Genomic DNA, 13,926 nt, shown 5'->3' with positions numbered 1-13,926 from the left:
TCTATCCAATCCATCCATTCAGGTGAAAGGTTTGGGTACAACTTCGACAGGTTACCAATCCATGCCAGAATCCGTTACATAAAAATTAGAAAAAAACTCCTTTTTTTATTTTTATTTTTTGCACATATAGCATGTTTAGGGGCTGAAGTGGATTGGAAAATGTGATGTTTCCTGATTGATAACTAAGTTGCAAACAGTTGGGAAATTATTTTTACTGTGAAGTCCCCACATGAGAGGTGCAGAAAACATAATGTATCTAATATTTAATTTAGAAGCATTACATACAGTTTTTAAAGAAATATGACATGCACAACAATCAGATTTATGCATCTATTTTTGTCACTGGACAATACACAAAACATAATTTCCATCCCAGCAATTGGGTGTGTGCAGCCACTCTACCTAGCAGCAGCTCCCAATCAGCTGAGCTGAGGGCTGAAAGCAGTCACATGCCTTATCTTGGTTTGTGTTTTTTCCCCTTCCACGTGTCAAGATACACGAAATACAAGACAAGACCATAACAAAGCCTCTGATTGGCTGTCTGCCTGTCACCAGGTTATACTTGGTAAGGAGGGCCCTTCTCTTAAAGGGCCAGGCGCAGTTCCATCCCTCCCCCCCATATGAACAACAATACAGCATCAGCTCAACAAATCATGCAAAAAAGACAAATGTGAATTTGCAGATTTTTTTGAATGCAAGGGTTATCTGAACATCTTTCAGTTAAATATGTTAACGTTAAATTGCCTTCCCCCATTAGCCATGATAGAAAAACATTACCTCACCTCACCTATTACCTCACCTACTGTATGTCTGGCTTGATATAAGTATAACCAAGTAATATGCTGCTAGTAGGAGATATATGTTTGTATTAAATGGTGTATCGTGTGGTATTTTTAATTCTTTGTTTTCAAATGCATTTAGCTGAAGAAGAAATAATATACTAAACTGAATATTTCTCAGATATGTATAGTTTTACTAAGCACATAGCCTAACTACTTTCTCTCCCCTAATTAAGTGTAAAACACATATGGTAATAGAATTTAAAATTTAGCAATGACTGCATTTTATAACCCCTGAGCGGTGTTGTATTTGCATAACAACAGCGCGGCTGACTGTGGAGCTTTCACATGATTGAGAAGGAGGCGGCTCCGCGGCGAAAGGGCGGATCATCCTTAACAGAATGAAAATAACAAGCCCCCGTCCACTCAGCAAACATCCACGAGCGGCTGTAATGCGGAGAGGGGAGCAGCCAGCGCAGTCCCTGGAAAACAGAGTCGCGCAAACGTGTCAAGATACCACCGGTTTCAACGAAAAACGCATTTCCTGGCGGTGAGTGTCGCATTTATAGCAATGTAAAAGGGGGACTCTCGAGCTCCGCGTGTGAAGGAGTTTTAAAGGCTGATTTTAGGGTCCGCGTTCCACCAACGCAGAGCCTACGGCGTAGGGTACGCGCCGACGCGCACCGTACGGTGCGCGTCGGCGCGTACCCTACGCCGTAGGCTACGCCATGGATTTAACGCAGAACCATAATTCAGGCTTTAGACGGGCGGGCATGCCCGGGCACAGGCGCGCTGAGGAGCGCTCAGGCTGGAGACACAGCGCTCATATCGGTACAGGATTTGGATTTATGTCATGTTGAGTGACTTTGCCTGACAAAGAGAGAGATACGGAGGAGAGTCAGTATTTATGCCACCTTGGGACTACGTGTCATTATCCGGTGTTACTCTTAAATTATACCAGCAAATAATTTCAACATACGGCAGAATAGTTTGCCCTGGATGAATAATTCAGTTTTGTATTTACTGCTCCTGTCAGTGTCTGTATTTTGAGGAAGACGTGCGGAAAGGTGCGGAGAAATGTGTCAAGGTTGGGAATATGTTGTACTTATTGCCGTCTTTCCTTTTCAGGAGGTAAAACGGGCAAAAACTTCAGTTGTAGTTGTTCATTTCAGTAAGTTTTATCTGCTGGTTCCTTTTTATTAGAGCCTATGTGTGCCGGTTTGTTGTGAATGTTGTCCCCGAACACGTCGCTCCTGCTGCGGGGACGGCAGAGCGCATCTCCCGCTGTCCTCATATTGGGTCGGAGACTCCTTTTTTTTCTTAAAAAAAAAAAAAAAAAAAAGAAGTTATCTATAAATATTTTTACTTAAATGAAACAACTCGATGTAAGCTAACCAAGCATGTCCACGTCGTGGTGTTAAACCACGTTTCTATCTCCCTGTCAAGTGAAATAAACCAGTTACATCAATGTAATTACTCATGCCGATGCAAAATACTCCTGCTAGATCTTTTCTTGGCCTTTTCATAGTCGTAGGGAAAGCAGGCTTCATGACTTCATCCATGCATGTCACCTGCACTCGTCCATGCTGATATCCACATGACATGTACTCGTAGGTGAAGTAGCGGCTTAAGCCTCAATTATGGTTCTGCGTTAAATCGACGCAGAGCCCACGGCGTAGGTTACGCGGCGATACGCCGTAGGCTCTGTGTTGGTGTTACGCGGAACCATAAATCAGCCTTGAGTCTCGGCCAGCGTTTGCGTGCACAGATGGTGCAGCAGAGGGAGCCACTTTCTGCTGGGGCTTTGAGCCTCTGACCACCACTGTGCTTTCTGCCAGGCCTGCCTCCAGCCCCAGGCACTGTGTGCTTGATGTGTGTGATGTATTCTCTGTGTGTCTCCCCGTCTATGTTTGTTTTATTTATTTATTTCATCTGTCTGAAACTATATCTACAGTGCCAGTCCACTGACGACTGCCAGTCAATTCAGTCTTGCCAATTCAAGACAGGGCTTGCATTGCGACTGACACACAGCATAAGTGCCCAGTTGATATCAGTGATTCTTGCTGCTCCATTGCATAAATGCCTCTACTGCTCAATGTGCCTGGAGGTGAAGTTAATACAACATGTGGTTGTCTTAAATTTTCAAAAAATGTGTAACTAATTAGCCTCCTTGGAGAAAAGAACTAATTTGACTTTTAAATAACTTGGGGGGGAATCAAGGGCAGTTGTTGTTCCATTATAGGCAATTCGATGTTTTTCTTGACATTTTAGTCGTCAAAGCCTTGGTATTTTTCCACTGCTATTCAAAATGTAGTTTCCTCCTCGATATCCATATGATATGACATCATGCAAAGAGAGACACTTTCACAAAGAGATATATGACGGTAGCTGTCTCGCTCTGAAAACACAATACCAGTGTATCCAGTTTCAACTTTTGCATTTGCCAACCCTGGCCGTTTGCCTCCACTTACACAACAAAAGAAAGAGACATGCACCCTTCGTGGAACGATAAAGCGGTAGTTTTGATAAAGGAAAAACCCTGGAGTATTTACATCCAGAAGGCACAGTTAAGGAGGGACTGAAAGTCATTCTCTTCCTCATGTATGGTTGCTGCGCACACAGTCCATGGCAGTGTCGCTATTTTTCTCACTCACCTTCTGCCTGTGTATCTGTGCCTGGTGGTAGATCAGACAGACAGATATCTAGTGACTTTTTTTGGCTGAGGGGCAGGCAACAACAGCAACTGTTGAGCCAAGTCTTGAGCTGTGGCATTGTGCAGAAGGAACCTAATCCCCTGACTGCGCTCTGCTGTGCATCACACTGTTCAAATTAAGGTAATTCTGGGAGGTAAAGCTTCTCTGCCGGATCTTTTGGCACTCTGTTATGGTTTTGGCAGAATATCAGGAAGAGCTTGGCAAAATGTGCTGTAGAAGGGTGACAGCTCTGGCACAGCTTTTTTAGCAGAGCAATGGGTCCCCCTACACAAGGTGTTTCCCATCAGTTGGTTCCTGCCGTTGCATTTACGTACATTACATTTTTTAAATCTTATTTAATTTTTTTACATTAGGCACCCCAGCTGATCTTTAAATCCAAATTCACTGATCTGTCTTCGGTTCTGAGAAAGTCCACCTCTGCCTGTTTGTTTTGATCGTTATGACATACTGTATAAGCCGCTTACAAGGAATTACAATGATTAACGACTTATTTCCATTTAATGCAGATAGGATGAGATAATTCCATCTGCCGGAGAGCAAAGTGTTTACTGATAACAGGATGATATTTGGCAGTTTTTGTTTGGTCTAAAACAAATCACAGTCAAGTAATCTGCAGGTTAAAGATCATAAACAGTTAAACTAAGTCATATTAATACAGTATGCAGTCACATCACCAAAACACCTTCACAAAATTCTTGGAATATTGTTCTAAAGTTTCTCTGTTGTCCCCCTCTTCTCTCCAGGGAATTTACCGCTGAGGCGTCGGATGGATGATGAGGAGGAGGACATGTCACAGCCTATCTCGAAGCTCTGGGAAACGCCCTTTAGAGACATCAAATACGAAGACCAAGCCACACAGATGGCAGCTGGACAGGCCCTTGCTGCCGTCACTGCCGCCATGCCTACGTCGCAGGGCCATAATAACAGCATTAACCTACTGCCCTGCAGCTTACTCCGGCAGCCTTGCATACCTTTCCGCGGTAAGAGGGGGGGGGTGTGACACTGTTAGCTGGCTGAAGTTATGAGGGATTATGGTTTTAGAAGTTGTCTGTTTCATTTAAATGTAATTACATCAAAAAAAGTAGGGTATCTATGAATCTTTTTTTTTTTTGTGAGAAATGAAACTATTTTGAATCATCACAACAAAGCATGCTCATACCTTTTAACAGTATGTGATGTTCTAAAAATATTCAACAATCCTAATCTCATTAGATGATGCATACAGTTTCCGGATTGGTTTTTTTGCACCTCATGCCATCATTTCTTTAAGATAAAATGAAAACAGAAACAATGATATCACATACACGTAAAAAAAAAAAAAAAAAAAAAAAGAAGGTACATACCAGCACTAATATGACCATCAGTTTTAATCCAATAGTGTTTTCCCTTGCCTAATCAAATTAGTGTGACATCACGCTAATCGAGTTGAACCGATGTTTTAGCAGAATGTTTTGTTTGTTGACTCAGGATCTGTGTATGAGAGCTTCCTATTGTTTTGGATTTGAAATCATCAATGCATAAACACCACTGACTGCTATTACCACGTCGGTCATTGTAATCCAACCAGTAATGGATGTCATGCACTTGGATTTGTGCCCCGTCTCCTCTGCAAACACAGTCCAGGGCACTGAGTTTCTTAGAGATGTTATGCCCTTCCGTGCAGGGTATTCTGCACACATGATAACATTAAAAAAAAAAAGTGTTTTTTTCCCTCCAAGTGGCATGACTGCAGAAGCCAGATGCATGCCAGAGGCAGTGAGTAAACTCAGTGACACAGCTCAATAAAAGGCGGCAGTTCACTGAGGAGCTTGTTGATTTAATAAGGTGTTTGCGCTGTCCTCCTACCAACGCTTTCAATCTTTTTTTGTTGGTGGATTTTTCCACTCAAGAACAAAAACGATCTGATAAAGCCTGTTCGTTTGGGTTTCGGAAACCATTGTGGCAGCACATTTATTTTGCATGTCGAAGTTCAGACGGAACTGTGTTTGAGGCTGTACTTGGTAAACAAGATAGTCTGATCATACATTTTAGTGGCTTTTTTTTTTCCCCTTCACTGTTTACCAATATTTGAAAAAGCAAAAATTTGCAATTTTACTGAAGTGAAACTACTAGCTGCTTACTCAAACACCACTGATACGATCTTGATGGTATCCTGTAGGGAATTTGAAACTCAAAACAAGCTGAAGTTAAAGGAAGCTTCTTTTTTTTTTCTTCTTTGGTCTTAGGGAACGCTGGATTGCTCTCACATCTTCCCGCTCAGTTTGAGCCCATGGAGGACCGGGGCGAGAGCCAGATTGAGGAGGAAGATGGAGGGGAAGAGAACCACAGGATGGCAGCGGGGCCGGAGGAGCCGGCGGGGGTGAGCGTCGAGGTGCAAATTGGACGTAAACTCCGGCAGATTGGAGACCAGTTCCACCAGGAACACATTGAATTGGTAAGTCTCATCCTCAACTCTATAGCGTGAGTGCACTATCAAGCAAAAAGAAAAAACAAAATCACAAAAACACCAACCATTTCATGTATATTTCACACACGTGTAAGCAGCAAGGCTTGAGTTTTTGTATTAAAAATGTCCATTAGCTTCAGCTTGATTGGAGACCCAAATAAAAACGTTTCTGTGCCAATTTATGACTCGTTTGGAGAAAAGGGACTGAATATTTTTGCAGCTGAAATGGCTGCAACCCAGATCTTGAACAGAGAATCAACCACCTTCTTGGCCACACTAAAAAAATTAGTCTTAAGTTACGCATTAGTCACATCGTGCAAGTTTTGATGTCCCAGTCGTGGCCGTAGACTTCTATTATTCAAAACTACTCTCAGTATAAGAAGGTGGTTGTAGAAGAATACTGTGCTGCAATGTTTTTGTCGCTTATACCTTGTTGTTACTGTGAACGGCAATATCAGGGCAGACTTTTAAGTCGACAAAAATAGGGGGTAAAAATTTGAGAAATGTACTTCTTCATCGGGGTTTGACACCATTTATGACCACATTCCTTTAAATGTTGGCCTCAGCTGTAACCAAGCAACTTTTCCACACGTCATTTTCCTTTAAAGTACAACATATCATATGCAGCTTTTAAACTTGGAAGAGTTTAGGAAATAATAAAACCCTGAGAATGACATTGCAAATACTGACAAAGAACAGGTGAGCACGATCTGATTGCCACCAACTAGAGCGAACAGCATGTCTGTGTCTGGGTAGACGTAGTCAGTTGTTTATATGCTCATCTAAAAATAGACTCTGACTCACACACACGAAGACACAACCAGTAACGTGACGGCTACCCACAATACCTCAGTTGTCCCGCTGCCGTGCAGCGTGTGCATCTTTGGTTTGTGTGTGTTACTCTGTGACAGTGATAAGATTCTTCTTCCCCCTTTTTTTTGCTTCCTGTGCTATGGTTGTCTTCTGCTTTAGCGGATCTATTACTACATTCACTCTAGCTTATTACAATTTCTCCTTTATGACATGCAATCACTCCTGTGTACTTTGCTGCTATTGTTAGATGTTGTCAGTTGCTTTTCTGAGTGAATATTGCCCATCTGAGCTGATTTGTGGGTTCATGTCTGTGTGAAACAGAATGCATTTGGGTTTGATTTCTGTGGCCACAAACTCATCCTCGTTTAGAGTGAAGGCTAGAGCACAAACAAGGTTTGTTTTCTTAATCATTTAGGGTTTAATAAGCTTGGGTCAACATAATACACATTATTCTCCTACTACCCACGCATTTGAGTGCAGAAAGATGAGCCTCCTGTGAAACACAAGGGTGCTGTTTAAATAAGCTTAGCAGTGTAGAATTAAAGCAATTAGGGACAATTAGGGTTACGTTTAGTGGTGCTGGTTCAATTCAGTTTAGTCTGCTTGTTCTGCATCAAATAGCCTGTGGCAGACTCCGATTGCTAGGCTGGTAGAGACCTTGATGTAGTGAGCACAGAAATAATTTTAACAAGAATGCTTATGCAACAGGCTGCAATATGTGAGACGCGCAGCAGGAGCTCTCCAGGATGAGGGGTGAAGGTGGGGGTGGGAGGTATCCAGAGGGGCGCCGACAGGAACAGGAACCCCTTCATCTGACTGTGGCTCACGAGGGCAAAAAACACCCCAAAAAAAACAAGCAAGAATTACAGAACTGGGAGAGGGGAGCCGTGTGCGAGGGGAGGGAGTTTCAGTTTAGTTTTGATAAGTATTCAGCTGACTGTGCTGTTACTCAGGAGGCGTGCCAGGGGATAGCAGCACGTTAAGAGAAAACATCACACTTTGAACCACACGCTTAGAAGTTAAGAGACTGTCCAAACATTAGGACAGATTGAGTAATTTCACTGCAATAAGCCTCAGATCCAGGGGTCAGACTGTATATAGTGTTTTAATTTTAACCCCAATATCCCTTTTTTACATGAACAGAATCAGATGTCATTATTGACTTTCTTTTGTAAATGAGAGCTCCTGAGATAAGAGTGCAAGTGCACTTGTGTGTTCTTGTGACACGTTTTCTAGAAACAAGCCAATGTTGTGGAAACATGAGCTCGCATATATGCTCTTTTGGTTGTAACTCACAGGGTTCACCCATAATTCACAAGTGTTAACCTTCTGTTCTGAAGAAATGACTTTCATAATAGAGCTGCAAGACACATCGACGCAATCCATTACATAAATATGTCGACTTGCATAGAATGCATCGATGCGTCACCTTGACAATGGCGGGTACAAGCAGCATACCTTAATTGAATGAAACTTCTACTACTTAAAACCAGATTAAAACCACAAGCATCAGGTTTGGGACTTTTTCAGGGAGAAACGCAACAAAATGTTGTTCTGTACGCTCAATAAAATCTAAATAGCGTATTACATCACCACAACCGCCATGCGTGAGCATGTCAAAAGAAAATATCCTGTGGTTCTCAAAACCTAAAAGTGATGACACTACAACAATATAAGCATATACCTAATTATTAAGGGAAAGTAAACGCATTAGCTGCATTAAATGTAGTTTGTTATGTTATGGTTTTCACATGTAAGTCGCGGCTTGATCATTCTCTGGTGTAAAACATAAAATGATCACGCTAACGGCTTTCCTGCTCCAAAGTGTTCCAGCTTATTTGTTTTTTTCTTGAGCTCTTAAAACTACAATATTGATTTCTATTAATGTCATGTTTGTTGGCAAATATACATCCCTCTTTGTGCTATCACCTGGTAAATGATCATTTAAGATTAAAAAAGTAACATATTCAACATGAATTGTGCAGTGATTAACGCTGGTGATGGAAAACCATTCAGACTTACAACTTTGGGCAGTATTTATGTTACAATTATGGACTTTTACACAAAGTAATGTCTTAAACAAGATTTGCACTTTATGTGGTCTGAATAAGTTATTTTAAATTCATGGAGATTGTTCTGAATAAACCAAACAAAGCCCTATGACACTTCTGCTTTGGTTTATGTATGGAAGTCATTTTATTTTTTCACATTTAAAAAATTGTGAGAATGATGAAATGTATTATTTGTTGGCATTAAACAGAAAGATGTATCAAAAAGTGGAAAAAAATCATAATAAAATCATAGTTACGGGAAGCCCTGTTTCATAATTGACAAGTGTAGTGCGTATGACACCATTCATTGAAAAAAAAGAAATGATGCTCATCGCCAATGTCTTTTTTTGTCGTCCCTGCAGTTCGTGCGGCACCAGAGACAAAACCTGCCTGTGTGGATGCGCCTTACGATGGCCCTTGTTGGCTTTCTGTTTCCAAGAGAGGGTCTCTTCCCCCGCCTGCAGGGACAGCAGAGATGAAGGGACTTCCTGCTGGCCCTCGCCTTGGCCCTCGTTTTTCTAAATGGGACCAAGGGATCAGACTTAGAGATGGCACTGTAAGATGGAAAACGGGTTTGGATTTTGTTTTCTAACTGAACATGAAGATGAGATGAAGACACTGGTCGCCGCTGGACGGAGACTGATTCCCTTTTTTTTTTTTTTTTTTTTGCCTCTCCGAGAAGAAGCCATTGTGTTTTGAAGAGATATTTTCGAAATATTTGTAAGATTACCTATTTTGTACAGTTAAACTGCTCTTTTTATTTGGTGTTTTCAAGTCCCGGAGGACCTCCATCAGTCCAGGGAATGCCTTATTCTCTCTTGCTGCAAAACATGATATTTTGCATCATGAAAATCATGGGAGAGAGAAAAATGCTAAGATTAGGCCACTTTTAGGTGACAGACTGTGGATAAAAGACATTTCTGTGCTGAAATTACTGACTTTAAACCTTGAAGGTTCAAGGCACATTTCTGGTTTATTCCCCCAAAAATCAACAACAAACCAAGTACTTACCCTTCTCTGTTTCATGCTGACTAATGTGATAAAGGCTCCATATAAATGCATGTTTCACCAGCTTCCACTGTAAACACGGGGATGTGAAATCAATCCGCATCTTTTACTGGTGTCATTTATGAGCATCTCCCCCTCCAGCAGCAGATGTGGTGTTAGAGGTCCCCTCCAACCCACTGTGTACATTCAGACACTGTTAATATGAAGCATGTATACTTGAATTCGGTATATTGAAGATATCTCAGTCGAATCATTCAAAGCAATTGCGGCTCCGATCTCGGTTTGCGATCATGTGTCCGTCGTGCTTTCCGTCTGCAAATCCTGCATCGATTCTGAAACCAAATAAGCACAAATCTCCCTCGTGGGATTACGATCAGGGCATTGGAAAACAATCAGCTGAAAAGCTTTGAATAGATGTCATAATTTTTCCGAAAATTTTCCCCAGGATGTGTTACCCCATAGCGGACTTTGACAATCGCAACGTTACCCTTTTGCTGCATCGTGGGTTGCCTGTGAAAGAGATGACATTTATCAGCAATATTCCAGCCAGTCGAAGGAGTAACAGTCGTAGGAATCAGCTGCATTTGCAATCAAACCGACATCCAGAGATTCTCCACGAGCTACATTTTGTCTTCACAAATCTTTCCTTTGTTTTTTTTTTTTTTTTACAAAAGCATTTTGGCATGCGTTGTAGAGATGCATTTATATTTTATTTCACTCCAGCTGTAAATGTCTCGAGCACTGATTTAAACCTGATGTGCTGAAACGCGTCTTGAGATCTCTCAAACTGCCAGCGGTACCTTCAGCTTCACTCCGTGAAGACGGCTTCTGTACAGTTTAAGAATCTGCTTCCTTAACACACGGACACACCTGGGAACAACGTTTCACACCAACACAGCCACTGCCTGTCAGAAATTTGATGTTAAAGATTCCTCACTTGTCGGTTGTAGATTCACAATATTCACTTTTAAGACACTGATGTTTTTTTTTTTTTCTTCTTCTTTTTTACGTTTTCTTCAGGGAGTAGTTAACGGGCCATATTTAACGCATCCAACGCTATTTGAGAGCGACCTCTGGTGAAAACGTTTGCGTGTGGCCGCTCTTAAATCAGAGGATGGTGAAGGATCTGATGTTTGAGACTTTTTTTTCTCGATGGGAGTGTGTTACGAGTGTGTCACATTGAGCACGTTTTTTTCTTTTTACTACAGGAGTAGCTGAACCCGAAAGTTTGTTTCCTGCAAACATTGAACGCTGAGCCAATTCAGATAGTTGTGACACACTCATGTGCAGTCCAAATTCCCCTACTCTCTCTATCTCTCTCGTTCCGTGAGCTTGTCTAACTACTCCCTGTCCTTAATGAGAACAGTTTTCGCTATGTTTTGATTCTTTTAAGATAATTTATTCTAATTTATTTTGTGTATATTTGCCCAGTGCTACTGTATAGATGCTATCTCAGAGTGTACAGTCCTTTTCTTCTCATTGTGGAGGTGCGTTCAGTTGCGTGTTTGAAGCCTGTGTGTGGGGAGGTTGGACTAAAGCCATGTGCCTCGTGCTCTCTCACACAAATGGCGTGAGTCTTTACGAAATCACATGAAGGACAGACAGACAATCAACTGTACAAAATGTGCCTTGTGCGTAACAGACCTGCCGCACCATGAGCGTCAACAACATTTGGCATAATTATACCCCAGGTCACTGCAGTCACAGCTCGTTTCACTTTTGAGCTCAAAGAAACAAAAATAAATCTCATTCATTTGTCGCATCAGCTCACGAGGCACAGGCTCAACTTTTCATATCTCTCTGCTCCAATGGCAAGTTTCTTCACCCAAAACCCTCTCAATACCAGAAATGGCTGTTTGCAACTTGCACTGTACAAAATTTTTTTTATCTGTATACTGTACTGGCGCCTCTCTCGCTTTCTCTACTCCAGTGCTGAACTTCCCCTGTCGATTCTTGAAACTTTTTAAAGATCTGCGATATGCTGGATCAGCCCGGCGCGTCTGGGGTTGTTGTGCTTTATTATCTACAAATCGAGTAGAGCTTTGGGTTTCAGTCTTGCCAGCCATACCCATTCATTTTTATAAAACTTCTCTTTCATGGAATGGGACCGTAGCCATTTTCATCGGTACAGAACGTACCGAGCCAAATCACAGCGATGTGGAGGCGGGCGTTATGTGACGACTGAAACAAAAGCCACTATTAAAACCAACTAGGCCGCAACGTTGCTAATAACACCCTTGATTGGTACTAGCCCCAGAAAATCAGAGTCAAATCCAGATAAACTAGACTAAATGTTTGTAGCGGAGAGCTGAAGCGTCAGGACGGCTGGCCAAGCATCTGGGTTTACCTTTGAAGGAGGGATGAGCCACCATGGTGCCCGGTTTTTATTTGTTTGTCGGGTGCGTTGAACCCGTCGCTGCCAACCACTGTTGCAACCTCAACTCAAGTGAAACATTTTTGTTCAACCTTTGTTGTCTTTAATTTTGTTTTTCCACTTTTTTTTTGGTTTGATTTTGTTTCTATAGAAACCAAGAAAGAGTGTATCTTTACTGTCAAGTGCTGTGATTTGGTGTTTTTTATACATTTGACATGAATTTGACTCACATGTTGCAATCTTTATAAAAAAGAAAAACCACGGAAAATGTTTTTGGATACTTTTTTTGTAAGAGGACGAAGAAATAGCTGCAGCAACATGGACTTTTGGTTTTCTACAACTGCTTTTTTCAATGTTATGGCATTCTTGATTTTTGATATTGCCAAGTCTGCTGTGTCACTCAAGTTAAAGGGCTTTTTTTCAGTATATGTAAATGAAGTAAAAATGCATGTCCAACATTCCTGGAAAACAAATTTCTGTATCTTAAGGGTTTGAATGTAACTTCGGAGTGAAAAACCACAGTATCTTTTAACACATGAAATGAACAGGCCGGCGTGCTCAGTACGCTCAGGTCGTATCGTCTTCACCTTGCTTTCTTTACGTTCAGAGTGGTCTCAAGGATTTCACATTCATGTGTCTAATGAAGTGAGACCCAGTCCAGATGTAGCATTTTTTTTCTTTAAAAACAAAAAAAAAAGAAAAAAACATTGGCTGTGTTATCTTTGGGACTGCTCTGCTTCTCCTGCACAGACTTCAAACAGCGCGGGACACTGGAATGATGGAGGGATTGGAGGAGGAGGACAGGGGATGTTTGTTACTTTTCTAGTGCAATATGCTGTACATAAGAGCTTGGCTCAAATCTTACAGTTTCTCTTTATTTCTTTTGTTGTTAAATGGGTACATTGCTGTTTTTTCCCATTAAAACTTTATGCTCAGTTTACATGTCCTGTCTTCAACTTCTTTTTCCTAATGCGGGTCGTAAAATGGAAAATAATTAAGGAAACAAATTTTCTCTCAACAATAAACCACATTAATAGTTCTTTCAGTTTCCCTCTGGTCGGCACAGACTGCTTTGATTACTGGGACGTTACGTTTGTAAAACTGGCCCATCACTGCTTTTGACCATCTTTGGTCTGACAAGTCTGGAATTCATTTCAATTTGCTTCTCAGAAAATATTCTGGATTCATATTTCCTCATGCATATGACATTTATATAAGACACTCAGAGCTAGTTATTTTATTAAAAAAAACATCAGTCTTTTGTGCTTGAGATCAGATGTTTAGGAGTTTCAAAGTGAGTTACATAACCTGGTCACCTTAGCTTTGACATATCAAGCTTGGTCACATCTGCATCCACCCAGCTTCAAATCAAGTTGCATTCATTTTAAACCAAGCTGCCATAAACATTAAAAGGTATAAAGGAATCGTTGAAGAGGCTCTGGCTCTGTTTTAGGAGATGGTGGTGTTGGTATGAGATAACCACAGAAAAAGGCTTGTTAATTCCGATCAGTACTTGATAAGTGGTGATGGACGGGGGTGAGGTGTGCTAAAGGTTATGTCACAAGGGGTTTTTACAGTTCATAGAGTCTAAAATCAAAGGCAAAATTTCTTGCTTTAAAAAAAAAAACTGCATCCTTAGATGAGCCAAACCATGGCTAATTTAGATAGTAAGTACAGCATTTGAATCCTGAATTTGTGAAAAGGCAAAAACAAGAGCCATTTCCTGTGTTTTTTAATAGAC

At 41.2% G+C, this 13,926-nt stretch overlaps 1 protein-coding gene across 1 annotated transcript; it reads left to right on the top strand.

Moving 5' to 3' along the window:
• The first annotated feature begins 1,213 nt into the window (after positions 1-1,213).
• Positions 1,214-13,125, top strand: bmf2 (BCL2 modifying factor 2). The gene is made up of 4 exons (XM_061706956.1): positions 1,214-1,329; positions 4,237-4,473; positions 5,719-5,927; positions 9,166-13,125. The coding sequence occupies exons 2-4, from the start codon at positions 4,260-4,262 to the stop codon at positions 9,280-9,282; spliced, it is 540 nt and encodes a 179-aa protein (XP_061562940.1). The 5' UTR covers positions 1,214-1,329; positions 4,237-4,259; the 3' UTR covers positions 9,283-13,125.
• Positions 13,126-13,926: the final 801 nt, after the last annotated feature.

The sequence above is a fragment of the Cololabis saira genome, chromosome 18 (assembly GCF_033807715.1).
Source record: "Cololabis saira isolate AMF1-May2022 chromosome 18, fColSai1.1, whole genome shotgun sequence".
NCBI lineage: Eukaryota > Metazoa > Chordata > Actinopteri > Beloniformes > Belonidae > Cololabis > Cololabis saira.
This window is presented reverse-complemented; position numbering and strand designations above follow the sequence as displayed.